The 19,217-nt window shown below is 49.3% G+C and overlaps 2 protein-coding genes across 4 annotated transcripts; both read left to right on the forward strand.

The window, feature by feature from the left end:
• The first annotated feature begins 5 nt into the window (after positions 1-5).
• CAPZA1 (capping actin protein of muscle Z-line subunit alpha 1) lies at positions 6-11,057 on the forward strand. The gene is made up of 10 exons (XM_014893446.2): positions 6-331; positions 4,477-4,540; positions 4,798-4,849; positions 5,680-5,743; positions 7,043-7,249; positions 7,639-7,718; positions 8,134-8,212; positions 8,696-8,767; positions 9,344-9,406; positions 10,000-11,057. Exons 1-10 carry the CDS (start codon positions 179-181, stop codon positions 10,138-10,140), a joined length of 975 nt encoding a protein of 324 aa, XP_014748932.2. The 5' UTR covers positions 6-178; the 3' UTR covers positions 10,141-11,057.
• A 1,390-nt stretch (positions 11,058-12,447) lies between these two features.
• Positions 12,448-19,129, forward strand: MOV10 (Mov10 RNA helicase). Of its 3 annotated transcripts, none has more exons than XM_014893453.2 (22): positions 12,448-12,649; positions 13,349-13,442; positions 13,538-13,671; positions 13,753-13,991; positions 14,154-14,394; positions 14,579-14,698; positions 14,776-14,929; positions 15,018-15,172; positions 15,292-15,468; positions 15,544-15,691; positions 15,785-15,946; positions 16,041-16,144; positions 16,374-16,471; positions 16,560-16,679; positions 16,767-16,869; positions 17,057-17,180; positions 17,260-17,451; positions 17,592-17,666; positions 17,788-17,913; positions 18,090-18,178; positions 18,302-18,423; positions 18,646-19,129. In XM_014893453.2, exons 1-21 carry the CDS (start codon positions 12,516-12,518, stop codon positions 18,414-18,416), a joined length of 2,904 nt encoding a protein of 967 aa, XP_014748939.2. In that variant the 5' UTR covers positions 12,448-12,515; the 3' UTR covers positions 18,417-18,423; positions 18,646-19,129. The 3 variants fall into 3 exon arrangements, with proteins under 3 accessions (XP_014748939.2, XP_088036722.1, XP_014748941.2); XM_088180596.1 differs by having other exon boundaries at positions 18,611-18,749; XM_014893455.2 differs by having other exon boundaries at positions 18,587-18,725.
• The last annotated feature ends 88 nt before the right edge of the window (positions 19,130-19,217 follow it).

Genomic DNA, 19,217 nt, shown 5'->3' on the forward strand with positions numbered 1-19,217 from the left:
CCCACGGGCACGCCGGGACAGGGCCGGCACGACCAGGGCAGGGCCCCTCCAGCAGCCTGCTCGTCGAGTCCATCACCGCTGCTCCGCCCGAGCATATCCCACGCGATGACCGGGAGCTCCGACGGCTCCGGGAGGCGGCGATTCTGTCAGCCGGTCCCGCGAGAACGCGCCCGTTCCTATGATGGCGGCCACGCCGTGTCTGCCCACAGCTAAGATGGCGCCACCAGCGCTTTCGGGACACCGCCCGGCGCTCCCGGCATGCACTGCGCGGGCCGGGCACACAGCTGCCAAGATGGCGGACCTGGAGGAGCGGGTGTCGGATGAGGAGAAGGTAAAGGAAGGGGGTGGCCGCCCCTTCGCTGTGGGTTGGTGCCGCTGCCCCTGGGAAGGCCGTGGGTGGGGAGATGCGGGCAAGCTCGCCTGGTGCTGGTGTGCCGGTCTGCGAGCGCCTCGGGGCGGGCGGGCCCCCGACACCACCGGGCCGCCGCCGCCCGGCTGAAGAACCGGCTGTTCCTTACCAGAGTAGCATTTTGCCTTCCGATTTCCTCATTGCCTTCCGATTTCCTCATTGCCTCGGTGCAGCTGAGGCGTCTCGGCCAGCCATTGTGCACGAAAATGGACATAGTCTCAAACTAAACCAGGGGAGGTGTAGTTGGACATCAGGAGGAGTTTCTTAACAGAAAGGGCAATTAGACCTTGCAAGGGGCTGCCCAGGGAGGTGCTAGAGTCCCCATCCCTGGGCATGGCCAAGGAAGGACTGGACGTGGCACCCAGTGCCCTGGTCTTGTTGACAAGGTGGGAGTCAGTCACAGGTGGATCACTTGGTGATCTTGAAGGTCTTTTCCAACCAAAATGATTTTGCGAAAATGTGTTTTCAGCGGTGCTTTTCCCAAATAAGCAAAGTAACCAGGGTGTCTATAAGGTGCTCTGCAACCTCTTCACTTCCTAAATACCATCTGAGCGTGTTGTCGGTTTTCTGCTCACCCCAGCTGCTGACAGGAGCTTTGATGTAGATCCTACAAATTATACTGGATGGGAAGGACTAAGTAGGAACAAATAGAGTCATAATTATTTTAGGAAAGGGGAAAATGAGCAGTTTGTTCCTCTTGTGTAGCAATGTGGGCAAGTTACAGACTGCAAGTTCTCTGCCAGGTAATACACCATTGTCTACACACAGTGGTTTAAAAATACTCTTACTCTTCCTTACCTCAAAGAAGTGTTACACTTTGTGTTTGCTTTGTTTCTTAACATTCTGGAGGAGTTATTCAGGCTCATGGATCTTCAAGGATCTTACAAGTCCAGGGGTTGCTTTAATTTTTCTTTTAAACTGCAATTTCAGGTTGAGTGACATCATTTATGAAACAAGCAGAGCTTTAGAGGTGCAATTCATCCATTAGTCAGTATTTTAGGTGATGTTGTTTGAAATAAGTATTCCAGAGCAGAATTTATATGGCCTTTAGAACATTCCATTTCACCTAACTCCATGCCTCACACAGGCAGAGAAGGATAACCTTAAGGGAGGATCTGAAAGAGAAACATGCAGCAAAGATTTACTGTAGTATGTGACTATTCAGATGAGTCTAGAATTTTATGTATGTTAAATTTTAAAGTCTGAGTTTACCGGTACTTTTAAGTAAATGAAAAACCCAAAAACATCAATGGAGCTACAAAATTAATTTATTCCATCCTCCAAGCTTCACTCCTTTATTCTCTATGGGTGTATTTTAGGTACGAGATTAATTTCTCAGACAGGCTGGGAGAGCTGGGGGTGTCCAGTCCAGAGAAGAGAAGGCTCCAAGGAGACCTTAAATTCCTTTCCAGCACCTAAAGGGGCACCAGGAGAGCTGGGGAGGGACTGGGGACAAGGGCGTGGAGTGACAGGACCAGGAGGAATGGCTTCCCACTGCCAGAGGGCAGGGGTAGATGGGATTTTGGGAAGGAATTCTTGGCTGTGAGGGTGCTGAGGCCCTGGCACAGGGTGCCCAGAGCAGCTGTGGCTGCCCCTGGATCCCTGGCAGTGCCCAAGGCCAGGCTGGACACTGGGGCTGGAGCAGCCTGGGACAGTGGAAAGTGTTCCTGGGCATGACAGGGGGTGGCACTGGATGGATTTTAAGGTCCCTTCCAACCCAACCAGTCTCTGATTCTGTGATTTTCTTTTAAGTTCATCTGAAATCTTCCCTGTTTTGCTGAAGTTCATTCTGCTGCTGTTTTACCAGTTGAAACTGACGGCTGAGCAGCTTCCCTTCCCCTCAGACACTTTCCCCATTTTAGAAGCAGGAAGTTGATGCTGCAGAGCTGAAATGGCACCTGAAATGGCTCCACGGGCCAGGAAATGGAGCAAGCTGCCCAAAGTCCTATTTTGGTGTTTCTGCAGAGAAGCATCTTGACACCTGACAGAAACATCCTGACATCTTGGCCTCCAAGAAACCAGTTCTGAAGGCCAACAACCATTCACATGCTTGATATTTCAAATTAATCACTCCTCAGCCTATTTCCTGCACTCATGATTTCAATAGTTTGACTGAAATGTTTTGTATTTTATTGATCTGTGAGAGGCAGAGCAATGGATGATTAGCCAAATTAACACTTTCCACTTGCAGCCTTTGCTTAGTTCACAACTGGGTTTGTAATAACATTTGATTGAAGTACAGAGGCCTTTCTGTGTTGATTTACTTTTGTTCCTCTTTCTAAGTGAGAGAATTTGTTGAAGACTTTAAAAATCTCTCACATAACGCTTGGGGTGTTTTTCTGTTTGTTGTTTGTTTTTCCCATAAGGATTTCCTTATGAGAATCCACTGATCTAAAGTTCAGCCTACTAAAACAGTGACCCCTTTTACAAGGGTTTCATGTTCTGCAGCCTCAACATCATTGCATAAATTTATAAGAGATTCAATTTTATAGCTTTTTAGAGGCTTTGTTTTGCCATCTGAAGCCCGTTTTAAAAGAGAATCTGTTAATTAATTTGCAGGGAGTGTTCCAGTGCTGTCCTCCCAGCAGTAGTGGTCGGTACCTGGGAGAGCTTTAGCACGGTGCTGTTGCTGCTGTGCTGTCAGCTGTGCTTGCTCCCAAAAGCACACGGTGTCCTTTCAGAAACCTTTCAGCCTTTTGGGCAGGACTCTGAGCAAAGTCCCCTGAGGATATTGAGCAGCAGGGTCTCTAAACTGCCAGGCTCTTCATCACCGCCCAAATTTCTGACAGTGAAATTCAACAGTATTGTGGCACCAATCAGTCCTAATTACAGCTCTTTAAATAGTGAAAGTTTTCAAACAGTTTAACAGTTCAATTTTTAGAACTGCTCTCTACTTACCAACCTAAAACCAGAAGATTAAGAGAAAATGGTTTTATGTCTTGCATCGTATCAATTACACAAGATACTGTCTTTTTAATGTTTTCTTCGTATTACTTAATTACTTGAGGCAAAAAGAATGCATATCTATTTTTTTGAAATCATTGCTGATTTGGAAGACAATCTATTTTTATCTGAAGCTCAATCCAGTTAAGGCAGAATTGTTACTTGATCCTGCTGAAATAAGGCAATTACCTTAAGTTTGGAAAAGTGTTTATTTCTTTTCATGGCTTGCTTTAAATAATTATGTGAAAAACAATACAAACAATTTCTAATTAAAACAGGGAAGACTGTTGAGAGAAGTGAGTTATTTCCAGCTCTGGTGATAACTCAGGTGAAGCAGTTGGATATATATCCACATTTCTTTGTTTTACTGCTCAAAATGAGAAGTAGAAAGCAATCAGAGTTGTAATGAGCAATTCTGCAGTCACTTCCAATAAATGTCTTGTTAGACCAGAGAGGCTCATTGGTCAGCTTTGTTAGCTGGGCTTATCAGAGGAAATGGGACATTTTTATTATTCTAAGGGAGAGGTTTAATTTTGTGACATTTCCTCTTTCATTTCTTCCAAGATCTTTCTATTCCCTTTGGTCCTGTAAAAGCCATAAAAGATTTGATAATGAAAACCATAAACTCTTCCTAACTCCAACAGAATCAATACCTGGACCACCTAAATTCTAACAGTGCAAGACACATATATTGGATTTCAGAACATGTGTCAATTTTATTACACTTTTAGAAGACATGGGGTTTTTCTTTTCCAATTCAGAGTTTCTGGACATTGAGGGTTGGCCTTTTCAGTTATTGATGCCTTCACCATCACAGTTCCACGTGCCTTCACAGAATCCCAGAATGGTTTGGGTTGAAAGGGACCTTGAAGATCATCCAGTTCCACCCCTTGCCATGGGCAAGGACACTTTCCAGTAGACCAGCCTGCTCCTGCAAGCCCTGTCCAGCCTTGCTTTGAACAGTCTTAGGAGACTATTTCTGTCTTGACAATGCATGCCTACATTTCTCCCTAAATCTGCCACTTTCTGTAGCTTCAGAGTTGGTTTTGTTGGTGAATTGCTTCAATATGTATGACCTCAGTAAATTGTCTTTTGTCTTTAATTACTTTTCTGCTTTGTTGCAGGTGCGTATAGCTGCAAAATTCATCACTCATGCACCCCCTGGAGAGTTCAATGAAGTATTCAATGGTAAGCAATTAAGGAAAAAATGATCTATGGTGTTTTTTTCATGTTTTATCTATTGTAAAAATCTTAGGTTGTGTCACACCATACTGCTTTTAAGGTTGAGTGGCCTGGGAAAGCATGCAGTCCTTCTGGACTACTTCTGCTTAAAGAAATTATTTAATAGTTTTAATGTTTGCATTTGTACAGTTGAAAATAAAGTGCATTAAGAGAAACATTTGATTAAAAAATCCAGTAACACACCTGAACCCTTTCTTCTCCAGATGTCCGGTTATTGCTTAACAATGACAATCTTCTCAGGGAAGGAGCAGCACAGTAAGTACTAAGATTTCAAGCACAAGTTAAATTACCATCAGAGATACTTCTGTTTTCTTATACCCATCATTCTGTGACAAAGAAAACCATTTTCTGTATTCAGAGCAATCTTCTGTAATTTCTTACTCCACCTAACAAAATATATAATGAAAGGTGTGGATGATTCTCATTAAAAGCCCTAAATTGGAATTTGTGCTGTATAAAACTGACAGGAAGGCACTGTGCCAAAGCAGAGTTTAACTCTGCAGCAGCAGGAATGTCTGATCGTGTTGAATCATGATTTATAAAGTAAGTGAAGCCTGAAATGTTGATTAATCCATAGCCTAAGTCTAAAAAAAGAACTGCCCTCAGTAAAAAGTTTTCAAAATCGGTTGTTTACTTCCACAGCCTCATCAGAAGGTGCTTAAAGATTACACATACAAGCTTTTTGATGCTAAGATCTATTTCAAGCTAGGTGATGTGTCAGTCAGCAAGTCTTTACATAAGAAAATTGTTGTAAATATTCATCTATTCATTTGTTTGCCTTGCTGCTGTCTGAATGGTAGCTGGGGTGTTCCTGTTTTGCCTTGGCTTGCTCTCATTTCTCCTGGCTACCTGGTGTTCTACTTTTGAACTCTGTATTTTCCTGGTTATCACTAAACAACCCTGCTTTTAGACCTGGGGTTTATAACTATCTACAGTAAAAGGATTGGAAAATCCTTTAACAGTGCCTGTGTGTATTATTTGCCTGATTAAGTTGGTGTTTGCTGTAATATAATCACACAGCACACTTACTCTTGAGTTAAAATAACACGTTCAGCTAAAGTTGGTGTTCTTTTGATCCTCACCAGTGCATTTGCACAGTACAACATGGATCAGTTCACCCCGGTGAAGATAGAAGGGTACGATGATCAGGTAAGGGGAGACTTTGTACACCTGAGCTTTATATTACTGCACTGTGAAAAAGCAATAAAAATGTGGTTTTGTCAGGATGTTGGCTCACAAGTCATCACCATCAGCTGACTCACTCATTCTGCTCACAAGGTACCACCCCTGCTCCTTCCCCCACATATCATTGTCATGACAAACGTTCTTCTATAAGAACAGAGCATAAGCAAGATATTCTCTTTAAGTTCTGTGTCGTACTGCTTAATAAATCCAATCCAGTGTTCCTTAAAGCTCCTTGCTGAAGTCACTGGAATTTTACTTAAGAGTATGAATGATTAAAGATTACTGTCTATTTAAAGCTCACTTACAAATCCTTATGTTGCTACTTGCTTACAGTTCCTACTGACAATTGATAGTAGATTCTTAATAGTTTGTTTGGTTTATTTTCTGCAATTTTAATCCATTCCCAGCTACCCTAAAAACAAACTTATCTTTGTTGATACCAACTCATTGATTTGGTGTAGTGATTATACCTAATATTATCCAGTCTATGCCAGCAAAACAAGTCTTTTCAGTTTTATTTTTTAACCTTTTTTTAGAACAAACAGGAAGTAGTAGAGAAGCCAGAAAGCTGCCTGGCCATCTGCTCTGTTCTCTGATCCAAGCTCTGACCCAGCTTTTCTGGTGTTCCAGATATGTTTATGGAAGCCATGTATTAAGAGAGGTATTCATAGAAATAGCTTTGATGAGAAAGTTACAGTACAACCTGCAAAAGAAAAAAAACCCACCCCAATAAAGTCAGTATTTGGGAAGCCAGAGAATTAAGGTGAAAAGGAAAAAGGAAGGGAATGTGTAATGCTGATTTGCTGTCTGCTTTATTTGGTGTATTTTAGAAGTAGTCACATCTATGTACCATACTTGCCCAGCAGCAGAGCTCTTGCAACATGGAGCATGGCAATAAATGGTAGATTCCAGAGTAAAAGTCTCTGTCCCCTTTAGAAACTAAGAAGGGAAACAAGTAAAATAACTGTAAAGGCAAAGCAACCTGCTTCTGTCATAAGGATACCAAATTTTAAGCCAAGTATATACATTATTAGAGTTCAGCCTTTTCTGGGACAAAAGTCTAAGTGCAGTATTACTGTGGAGAGCAGAGAGTTACCTTCAGCCTCACAACAACTAGTAATTTAAATTATTACTGAAAATACTTGGTTCTCTTTATGTGATCTTATAGCTCAGTGAAAGAACCTACTGTAACACTGATATGCAAGTAGGGAAAAACACATCTATAGCTGTCTAAATGTATCATCATTTCAACTTCTTTTATAGGTCTTAATCACAGAACATGGGGATCTGGGCAATGGCAGATTTTTAGACCCAAGAAACAAGCTTTCTTTTAAGTTTGATCACTTAAGGAAAGAAGCAAGTGATCCACAGCCCGAGGACACGGAGTCGGCTCTGAAGCAATGGAGAGATGCCTGTGACAGTGCACTGAGAGCCTACGTCAAAGATCATTACCCCAACGGCTTCTGCACTGTTGAGTATCCGTCTTGTTTCCCTGCAAGTGTGTTCCTCTGAGTCAGTCACACCTAGAGCAGACTCTGCTGGGCACAGCTCTTGCAGTTCTCCATCCTCACTGGCATTTTGGCTCACTTTGGAATGACCTGTTCCAAAGAGGGTGCACCTATTTTGGTATGCACACAGAGGTAAAGATGGATTAGACCTTTTCATAGGCATGACTGCCAAGCACCTTCACACCTACTGCTAATGAAATGCCTGCCAGGGGAGGTGTTGGACAATGTAACTTGTGGTGCTTGTTCCCAGTGAGGTGCCACCACAGCAGCCTGCACCCTGCTGCCAAGAACAGATGTTAAGAATGGCTTTCCTTAGCTCCTGGGCCTTTTTAACTCTTTTTCTAAATACAGGTTTATGGTAAATCTATAGATGGACAGCAGACAATTATTGCCTGTATTGAGAGCCACCAGTTTCAGCCCAAAAACTTCTGGTAAGACTATTTCAACACAGTGTGTTTTCTTCCTTTGCCTGATTCCTCAAACCAACCATCCTCTAGTTCTGACACGGTCTGAAGGACAGGGAGTTTTGGGCTTCCCAATAAGTTCTTTTCCTTCTGTAGTCTGTTTTCCTTGCAGCCCCCTTGGCACTTAGCAAAGCTCTTTCTGTGACCTATCCAGAGGAAAAGGCATTAGCAGAGCTGGGTAGATTCTCCTTTACATCTCTGGAGCTTCTTTGTGCTGAAGCTGTGTTGTATTCAGCTGGGCTGCAGAAATTTAACTCCATGCCATTAAATCACTAAATCCCATGTGGTGTTGGTGATAAAACAATTTGCTTGTTAATTTGGTTCTTTTTCCTGGAAAATAATACTTCTTGGAAATAGCCTTTCATGCTTTGATTGCTTCTAGGAACGGGCGTTGGAGATCAGAATGGAAGTTTACCATCACACCACCAACAGCTCAAGTGGCTGCAGTGCTCAAAATCCAGGTGAGTTATTTTTCCTGGCAGCAATCAGAGAAGCTGCATTGTGCTTCTCTTACACAAATGCATTTGGCTCAGAATGAGATGCTGAAATGCAGCAGAGATGTCCTTCTCAAGTCAGGCTGTTATTAAGCATAACAATTCAAGAAATAAATTCTTGAATCTAGTATTTCAGGAATAGTTTCAGATCTGGCCTGTGATTTATTATGTAGCATTACCCTATAGGCCTCCACTTTGCTTCATTTTATAGGGCTAAAACCTCTTCCTTGAGTATTTTATGATTTCTCTTAGCTCAGCTCTAGGCGTTTACTGATTAACATAATCTTGAACAGTCTTGACAAAGAATGAAACCTTTTAGAAACTCCATCCTGCTTCTAGTCTCCATATAAGCAGAGAAGACTGGCATGATGCTCTGTTGAGCCGTTTGGGGGCCCAGGAATTCTGGAGTGAGTGGTCATGATAAAACCTGCATTCTGTCCTTTTGTCCAGGTCCATTACTATGAAGATGGCAACGTCCAGCTGGTTAGTCACAAAGACATTCAGGACTCTGTACAGGTGTCAGTAAGTATGCCAAAAGATCTTTATGATAAGCAACTGTTTTATTCCTTAAACAGATCATGAAGCATACACTGCTATGACAGCACTCTCTTAACTTCAAAGCAATTTTACGGTGAACAGTCAATGTGATGTTTAGAGTCACATAGGAATCCCAGATCCCCAATTGCTTAAAATTCAGTCTTATTGGAAAGTCTCTATTGGAAAGTTTCTCCTGGAAGTTTGGGTTAAAGAGGACAGAATATGCTTTTCTATCTGTGTGCAAGGGAAAGAACAGTAAGGGACATACACTAAGGGAAATGAAGAAACCCTCTAGTATGGTAGAGGGAGCAACAGCTGCAAAGTGACTCATTTTACCATGAAAGTTCCTTTTTGCTCACTAGGGTGCAGCCCTGTTCCAGTTTGGAGCACGAGCTCTACTCAGTATGTAGTAAGCGAAAGGAACCCAGCTACAACCACGAGGCACAAGCTGATGATGTTGCCTATTTCATCTGTACTCAGCCTATCATTTGAGAAGAAATCTATGATGTAGCTCATATAAGTTGCTCTTAAACGTACAAACATTTTTTTTCTCCTTTGCAGAGTGATGTCCAAACTGCTAAGGAGTTTATTAAAATCATAGAAAATGCAGAAAACGAGTACCAGGTAAGATCAGTGGTAGTTAAATAAACCATAGAATCGTATCAGTCTCCATTTGCAGTTAATAGAAACATGGAAAACTGACCTCTGGTTCTGTACCTGGCTGAATCTGGTCTTGACCATAAGAATTACTTAGAAAAGGGCAGTAATATTTGTTTAAACAATATAGTTATAAAGCTGTAAAGTTACAAAGCTGTGTTGTAATTAACTATCAGGTTTGCTGTATGTTTTTCTAAAAGGATTACAAATGATACCTGGAACAAGCATGGGAGGGGAGTGGGTGAGTCGATGCGTTTTCCTCTGTGACAGTTAAAAATACTGAGGAGAAAACTTGTGCAACAGCTTTTACATTGTCCCAGGCTGCATGCAAGGAGATTGGAAAGAGCTAAGTCGGTGCAAGACCTAAGGAGAAGCTGCTGCATTACAGGGGAGGTGAATAGAAGGCCTTTGACTTGTACACACACACTGATGACTGCATTATTCATTTAGTTAGTAGTGTGCCTTACACCTTACAGAAAGGAGTTTGTGGCTTTAACACTAAACTGAGCTTTCTCAAAGTGTTTTATGAGTGCCCTTACCAAATCTGCTTGCCCTTGCAGACAGCAATCAGTGAAAACTACCAGACTATGTCAGACACCACTTTCAAAGCCTTACGCCGGCAGCTGCCCGTCACCCGCACCAAGATTGACTGGAACAAAATCCTCAGCTACAAGATTGGCAAAGAAATGCAGAATGCTTAATGCAGAAACAAGGAGGTGTATGAAACATTCGTGTGCAAAAAGACAAATGTGGTCCTATGCCAAGTAGATGGTTTCTAAACCAGAGCAGCATTTTTTAGGGCTTTCAAAGTTAACAGGTTTTCTAGCCTGGGAGGGAACCGTGGAACAAGTAGTTGTCTTTGTGTTTTGTGTTTCCTGCCACATAAATTTCCTGTTGTAGCTGCATTTAATAGGTCATTTAAATTCAGCCATTCATGGCTCAGAAGTATAGCTGTTTTCAGTCTCTGGCTGGAAAACTTCCTAGCTGGAAAAGCCCTACTATTACCCCAGGAGAGGGTGCAGAGCGTTCCCTTCACCTGTATCTAGCACTCCAGGTATCCAGTGAGTTTGTCAAACCTGCCAAGAGCTCACAGCGCTGCAGGACACAGTAAGTGCAAGACAGTGAGTCCTCGTGTATCCTTATTCCCAACCTCCACAAAGCAGATGCCTGCAGGCTTAGATTTTACTGTAGAAAAAGAGTTTACAGGATCCTTTACAGAATTCCCTACTGCCCAGCTCTTCCAGGGATGTAACTTTTTTTTAATCTGAAGACTTGAGCCATGTTCCCTAAAAGTGAACATCTTTGTTCTCCCCTCTCTCGTGTACGTACGGTTACCAGACATCTGCATTTTTACAGAACTGCAAGATGAGTCACTGCTGATCCACAAGGGCTGGGTGGTGATTAAAAATGCAAATGTCTACAGAATAATAGGTATGTTGTGCTTTAATGCTTTGTGGCAGGTTCATAGATTTGTATCACAGGTGTATGGATGGATAGTGTACAAAATAAATAAACTTGCACCAAAGTAAAAGAAAAAATCCTTTCCATTTGTCTCAGTTGTGGACAGTTTCTTGTCATGCTTAGAGGGGATTTTGGAATAAATCTCTTCTACATCCTTGCTCTGTGTTACTGTTTTCCCCCTCTAACATCAAAATTAGCAGTCATAACATTTTCTCTGAAGGGGAGGATGAAGAGATACACATATGCCTTTCTCAGATCTTGGAACATGGATTCACTACAAAGTGAACCTCCTTTGGTGAACTCCCTTTGCTTTGTTTGCACTTGGTTATCACTGGGCGCCTTGCACATTCTGGTTTTTAAACTGGCTCATGTCTTCTTGTTTATAAATACACAAAGGAAAAAAGGTTGGGAAGAAAGGGGGTGGTTGCCTGCACATTACACTTCAGGTTTTGCACAGTAACACCCCAAAATAAGTGTTTATCCTTTGTGAGTTTTATCTAAATAAAATATATTTATATTTGCTGCTGAATTCATCCCTCAGGCATCCTCTGTATCAACTAGTCTAGTGCAAATACAGCAGTCTTTGTTTAAAGCATTTGTGTCTGTTCTTTCATGGTCTCACTCCTGTTAATTCCTTAAGGCTAGGAAGTGTTGGAGTCACCATCCCCGAAAGTGTTTAAAAATGTGAATGTGGCACTTGAGGACATGGTTGAGTGGTGAACACGGTGGTGGTGCTGGGTTCACGGTTGGACTTTAATGATCTCAAAGGTCTTTTCCAACCTTAACAGTTCCGTGATTAGGCAGGGGTGGCCTAACCCATGGGTGATGCTCCCACCCTGGTATGGGCGCATCAGACATGGGAACTGGAGAGCTGAGCTTCCAAATTAAAATTTAAAAATCACAGCTTTAATGCAGCTCCTCACCCTGGAAAAAAGGCAGCAAGGAGGTAATTCCACTCATCCTCGGTGTCTTACTGTAACACCTACCTCAGACACTCCTGCTCGTGTCCTACACGGGACAAAGCAGGGCTTTTGGGGGGTTTGCACAGTGCTGTGCACGGAGCTGCTCATGGACAGTTTGATCCGAGGGTCTTCCCTGCAGCAGCACCCAGGGGATTTGAAAGTTGTGTGTGCCTCAGGTGCTGTGGGCTTCGGTCCTGGATCCAGGAAATCGCTGCAGCAATTCCAAGAATGTGAAGCTGAAGCAGGACCCAAGATAAGACTCTGCACTCAACTCAGCCTTTATCTGCCTCAAGGCTAGTCTCCTGCTCCTGGGTTCCGCTGGAGGCAGTTCACCGCCAGTGCTCCAGCCTTAAGAGCGTTTCTATCACTTTGTCCTTCTCCAAATCTTCAGCTAATCATCCTTTAGACTGCCTCGTTCCCTGCCCGTCTCCTGGCCCTTCTCCCCCACCAGCCTGCTCTGCAGCTCCGCTATCTCCACCCGCAGCCCCAGGATCCCCCCCCCCCCCCCCCCGTGCCGGGCTGGCCCCGCAGCCGCTCCCCTTTCGCTTTCGTTTCTCCCTGCGAGCCCAGCCCAGCCCTGCCCAGCCCAGCCCGACTTAACCTGGCACTCCTCGACGCGGCACCATTGCGGCTCGACAGGGCTCGGCTCAACCATGCCAAAGTTCACCGTGGCGGAGGCCAATTTTTGGGGGTGTCAATTCGTGCAGTTCCTGCGGGACACGGACCGGGAGCGGGAGAGCCTGCGGGAAACGCTGCGGACCATCTACAACCAGGAGTTCCGGGGCAGGTGAGAGCCCTCGGCCAGACCCGGGCAGCATCACCAGGGACAGACCCCTGGCCAGCATCACTGGTCCCCAGCAGCATCACTGGGGTCCCCAAACTTGTCTGTCTCACCAAAGCCTTGCTGGGATGATCCCCAGCTCCATGGGCCCCCAGCAGCTGCCTGGGGGTCGCTTCGGACACCCACTGCCCACCATACTCCCCACCTCACCCTGCTGACGCCAATTTCACTGGTCTTCGTGCAATATGACCACTGTTAATGATTGGCAAAGCCAGGGCTTAGTGCCTTGGTGGGACTGGGAGGAGGTACCTGGGGAGTCATCGCTGCTGGGAGCACAGTGGCTGTGCCTTAGCAGAGCCACCATCTGTGCCAGCTCAGCTCCTGGGCACTGGCATGGACAGGGACTGCATGGCTGTCAGGGCCAGGCAGTGAGGCAGGGAGAGCTGGAATGGCTGTGGCATAGCTGGAACAACAATGGCACAGCACGGAATTGCTGGAGCAGCCAGCAGGGATGTAAGATTTGCACAGGCCAGTAGGAAGCCCAAGTCCTTCTTCCTCTCCTGGAGCAGAGGGGACCTGCTGAGAACCCCCTCACCACAGCCTCAGTGTCCTGCTTCATCGTCCTGCTTGCCTCACCTCAGCTGCCTGTGCCCATGGCAGCCGAGCCACGCTCTCCCACACAAACCCTCTCCCCTGGCTCTGCAGGACTGATGAAAAGACACCCAGTTTTTCTAGCATCCTGTATGCACTAAGGACAACCCATCAGGTTCAGGTGCGCGGAGAGGTGGTGAAATTCAAGGTGAGTTCGTGCTGGGGCAGTGCCCCCTGGGACTGGCTCCTCAGGAGCCCCCTGCAGCATCCCGGGGCCGCGCTGACTCTGGCTGCTCCTTGCAGGTGAAGAGGCGTGTGGTGGTGGCAGACCAGTACCGGAGACCCAGAAGGAAAGCACAGACATCCGTGTCCACGTCTGCCTCAGGACAGCAGCTCAGCTCCGCTCCACAAATGCCCCAGATCTATGCCAAGCAGTGGTATGACCGGCAGCAGCCTGCCTTGGCATGGCCCCGGGAGCCCCCACCCGGCTGGGAAAGCCTGACCCTCCCTCCCCACAGGGCTGAGCTCATTCGTGGGAAGCACGGGATAGAGATCGTCTCAGACTATGACCAAGGCGATGGGAATATCCGCTTCCCAGTGGTGCCAGGTGAGCCCCGCACAGTCACTGTCCTGGTGCAGAACCGTGGGACCGAGGTGGTGACACTGCAGCGGTTCCAGCCACGCCAGCAGTCACAGGAGCTCTCCTTCACCGATGAGCAGGGGGCAGTGAAGGGCCAGTCCCTGCTGTTACACCCAGGTAGCATCCCATCCCATCCCATCCCATCCCATCCCATCCCATCCCATCCCATCCCATCCCATCCCATCCCATCCCATCCCATCCCATCCCATCCCACCCCCTGCCCTGTGCCCTGCCCTACAGAGATGATGCAGGACCCAATCTCATCACTTCACCACGCAGGTGGCATATACCCCATCCAGGTGCAGTGCCTCACCACCTGCAATGGGCACTTCAGTGCTGTGGTGTTCTTTGAGTTCACCAAGGAGCCAGACGAGCCCTTCAGCATCTCACGCTATGTGGCTGCCGTTGCTGAGAGCCAGCTGGCCAAGGACCTGGGGCCCTCAGCACTTTTCCAGCCTTACACAGCCAGCCTCCAGCACCTTGTCACAGTCGTCACCGAGGATGGCATCCCCCCTGACAGGTATGTGGTGAAGTCGCCTGCTGCCATCCTGAGCAGAGGGGCCCAGCCTGTTCTCCAGCCAGGACAAGGTTCATCTCCTTGACTGAGCATCACAGGACAGTGCTTCAACCCTGTGTGATGGCTGGTGACAGTGGGGTTGAGGACACTATGTACTCCCTGCATCACTGCTGTCCCCTCCACCCAGCTCCCTGAAAAACGAACTGGAGAGGGAAATCCCTCTGGGCACTTACCAGTATCCGCAGAGACTCAAGGACACGATCCTGCTCGGACCCAACAGTGCCAGCTCCAGCTGGGCTGCCATGCGGTGAGTGCCAAGGGCTGAGGCTGTTCCTTGAGTGCCAGACTGTCCCTGGGACACACTGACATTGCTGCTGCCCTCAGCTCGCTGCTGGAAGCACCTCTGCAGCCTGAGAACTACCACCAGAAATTCCAGCAGCTGCTGCACCTGGAGGAGATCCAGATGGAGGTGGACATCCGGCGCTACGACATGCAGGATGTGACCATGGTGCAGGACAGGGGGCTGCTGGTTCTCGATGTGCGTAGGGGGGTGAGGGCTGGGAGGGGTGCTGGCACAACACCTGCACTCCCAGAGTGCCTGGCATCACGCTGGCCCTTTGGCACAGGTGCCTGGCGTGGCCGAGAACCGCCCGTCCCTGCTGAGAGGGGATCACCTCTTTGCCCACCTGAGCAGCGAGCGGGACCACTCCCCTCTCGTGCGCTACAAGGGATACGTGCACAGCGTGGAACTGGAGAAGGTCAGGCTGGGCTTCTCCTCCAAGTGAGTGATGTCTGGTCCCAGCAGACTTTCTCGGAGATGTCAAAGGCCAGGAGCGGGTTGGAAAGGGCCAGGAGAGCATGAGAGAGTGTCCCATGCACTGCTCACACTGTTCTTCCTAGGCTGCAGAAGAAGTTTGTGAAAAACCTGAAGTTCGATGTGACCTTCACCTTCAGCCGGCTGCCACTGCAGGTCCAGCATCGGGCTGCAGTCCTGGCCATGCGCCACAGCTTGTTCAGCCTCCTCTTCCCCTCTGCCTCCTGCCACCAGTCCCTCTTCCCAGGCCCCTTCCAGCCCCGGTGAGTGCCCGGTTCCGCAGGGTGGGAGGGGCTGGAAGCGATGGGGCTCCAGCAGCACAGCCTCTGCTCCCACAGGTGGTTTAACCGTGAGCTGGAGACCAACGAGGAGCAGTGCAAAGCCGTGACCCACATTGTCACCGGGATGTCCCGACCAGCCCCATACCTCATCTTTGGTCCCCCTGGCACTGGCAAGACGGTCACTATGGTGGAGGCCATCAAGCAGGTGAGTGGCCAGTGCCCAAATCCAGCCCTGAGCATTGCTGCCCACTCTCATCCGTGGGGCTCAATGCTGTCACCTCCTCCTCCTCCCACCTAGGTGTGGACGTGCTTCAAGAATGCCCGTATCTTGGTCTGTGCCCCCTCCAACAGTGCCACAGACCTGCTGTGCCAGTGTCTCATCAAGGACATCGCCCCTGAGAACGTCTACAGGCTCATCGCCAGCTCCCGGAACTACAGGGAAGTGCCCACCGATATCATGGTAGGTCCCTGCCCCTCCACCCTGAAATCCTGCCAGCACATCTGGGCTGGCATCCCCCAGGATAGTGGGACCTCACCCAATACCTGTGCTCCAGCCCTGCTGCAACTGGGATGAGGAGCAGAGCAGCTACGTCTACCCAAGCAAGGAGAGCCTGAAGCAGTACCGGATTATCATCACTACACTGGTGACAGCAGGAAGGTCAGAGGAGCTGGGATTGTCCCCAGCATCCGTGGCAGGTGGACCCAGGGCTGCCTTGCAGCCAGGCCGTGAAGGCAGTCCCTCTGGGATTCAGCAGGGACGGGTTGGAAGAGGGCAGGCAGCAAGAGGGGAAATCCCTCCTCTATGGGAGGATGAGGATGAAGGGTAGGAGAGGAAGGATGGCCAGGTGGGGCAGGATGCTGAGACAGCCTCACTCCCTCTCCTCCAGGCTGGTGTCAGCCAACTTCCCCCCTGGGTTTTTCTCCCACGTCTTCATCGACGAGTGTGGCCGTGCGGTAGAGCCGGAGAGCGTGGTGGCCATCGCAGGTGAGTGCTCAGCTCCTGTCTCAAGGACCAGCATCTCTACATGGCCTGGGCTCCCTCCTATTCCCCACTGAGCTCTCCCTGTTCCCAGGGCTCCTGGCTCCCATGGATCAGAAGACCAACCCCAATGGGGGGCAGCTGGTGCTGGCAGGAGACCCCAAGCAGCTGGGCCCTGTCCTGACCTCACCACTGGCCATCCAGCATGGTTTGGGTGAGTAGGGAGGGAGCTGGGAGTGCTGCAGGCACCCCACAGGGCTGAGTGGCCTTGTGGGGAGCCACAGGATGTCACTGGGCACAGGCACCTCGCTGCTGGAGAGGCTGATGCTGCACAACCCCCTGTACAAGAAGTCGAGTGGAGGATACAACCCACAGTTCATCACCAAGCTGCTCTGGAACTACAGGTGGGGACAGGGATGGAGCCGGGCAGGGATTGGTGAGCATGGCTCTCCAGGATCTGTCTCCCAGAGCCTCATGGTGCCCCAGCCAGTGTGGGAGGCTGGAGTGCACCTGCTGTCCTGGGTGCACGGTGCCTGAGAGGGTTCTGGACCCACATGGCACCCACCCTGGGCACTGTCCTGCCTCTGCCAGGTCCCACGAGGCCATTCTCAGGATTCCCAACGAGCTCTTCTATGACAATGAGCTGAAGGTGTGCAAGAGAGATGGGCGTGACATCCAGAATCTGTATTGCACCTGGGAGGAGCTTCCCAAAAAAGTGAGGGGCGCAGGAGGGATTGACCCAGGGGGATCCCCCAGGCAAAGGCAGAGCAGAACCAAATGTTCTCCATCCCCAGGGCTTCCCCATCATCTTCCATGGGGTTTGTGGGGAAGACCAGAGAGAGGCCAAGAGCCCCTCATTCTTCAACACTGCCGAAATTGAGGTCGTGGTCCACTACCTCAAGAAGTTGCTGCTGAGCCAGGGCAAGGGGAGCTGCCCCGCTGTGTCCCCCAAGGAGATCGGCATCATTTCTCCCTACAGGAAGCAGGTGAGGGACTCAGCTCTGCAGGCAGAGCATAGGCAGAGACTTCCCCGAGGGACAGGGAACACTGGGATGGATGGGCCGCCTCAGGGCTGGCACAAGGATGGCCCTGTGGTGGCTGGAATTTGCCACATGCCTCCACTCAGGTGGAAAAGATCCGGAAAGCCATCACCTCCCTGGATCCCGATCTGCGCAAGCTGCCGGCCATCAGCCACTTGAAGGTATGTCCTGGGCATGGAGGAGAGAGGAGCACACCCCGCCCCAGGAGGAGGGAGCCCTGCCAGCCCCAGCCCCAGCCCCGGGGGCTCACCTTCTGGCCCCTCACCTGTGTCCCTGCCCCAGGTGGGCTCTGTGGAGGAGTTCCAGGGCCAGGAGCGGCAAGTGATCCTCATCTCCACCGTGCGCAGCTGCAGCACGTACCTCCAGTTCGACCAGACCTTCAGGCTGGGCTTCCTCAAGAACCCCAAGGTACCGCCTTGCCCCGAGCACACACACCCTTCTTCCTTGGCATCCCCTTCTTCCCTCTGGTCCTCACAGTCTGTAGAGCTGCTCTGGGTGCTCAGGAGCTGCCTGCACCCAGGAGGGGCCGCGAGGTGACGACAGGTGTGGTGGCCAGGTAAAGCCCTCTTGCTTGTCTTCTTCAGAGGTTTAACGTGGCCATCACCAGGGCCAAGGCTCTGCTGATCGTGGTGGGTAATCCGACTGTGCTCAGCAAGGACCAGCACTGGCACAGGTGAGCTGCTCCTGGCCCCTGGCACAGGCAGTGCTCACCAGCCCCTGCCCTCTCCTGCTGCCAGCATTTGGTGCCTGGCCATGCCTGGTGCCCCCTCGTACCCCCCTGCCTCTGCACCTGCAGGTTCCTCAGGTACTGCCAGGAACAGGGTGGCTACACAGGATACCCCTACAAGGATGAGAGCACAGCTGAGGACAGAATCACCGAGGAGCTCAGCATGCTGCAGCTCAGTGTTTAGTACCCAGGTGGGCAGAGCTGGGTGCTGCCAGTGGGGCCCCGACAGCTGCAGGGTGCTGGTCATGCCATGCCAGCACCCCGGGGCAGCAGCAGGGCCAGGGTTACAGCTGGGGCACTGGGAGGCTTCTCCTGCCCCAAATGCAACAGGGCTTACAGCAAGTTTTTGCTTAGGGCTTGCATGTCTCCATCTCGAAGTCAGGGGCCAGCTCTGTCATGAGGTTTCTCTGCAGGAAACACACGTAGGAAGGGAGGAGAAGCCCCATGAAGCTGCATCCCCTCAACCTGTCCCTGGCCTGCAGCAGCTCCTGCTCTTTCTGTCTCAGTCCTGGGGTGCTCCAACCATCCCTGTGGAGATGGGGCTGAACCCACCAGACCAGAAGTTGTTGCCTGCCTTTGCTGCCAGTCACGAAGCCCACACCAGCATCAGACTGGGACAACTCTCCATTTTAATCATTTTTTGACACAGCTGTGGCAAAACAGTTCTCTGTGACCAGTCGCACCATTCAGTGAAAGGCTTAAGCCTGGAGGCTCTGGCCTCTGAGAGCACCATTGGGTGCACAGGGGAGCTCACTGCTGCTGTGATGGGTGACTGGGGAAGGCAAAGACCTGGCCTGGGACAGGCTGGCTCAGCTCTCCACTGGGCAGCTGCCTGGCCTGAGAGCTGGCATGGCTGTGCAGGCACTCTATTTCCCTGGAATAAATGTTTAGAGAAAAGCAGTGTATTGTTGAGTGCTAGGCGGGCCTTGTTTACACAGACAGGGCTTCAGAGCAGCATGAGGCTCGCTGCAGCCCTGCTCTGACC

This window comes from Sturnus vulgaris, chromosome 29 (genome assembly GCF_052056855.1).
Source record: "Sturnus vulgaris isolate bStuVul1 chromosome 29, bStuVul1.hap1, whole genome shotgun sequence".
NCBI lineage: Eukaryota > Metazoa > Chordata > Aves > Passeriformes > Sturnidae > Sturnus > Sturnus vulgaris.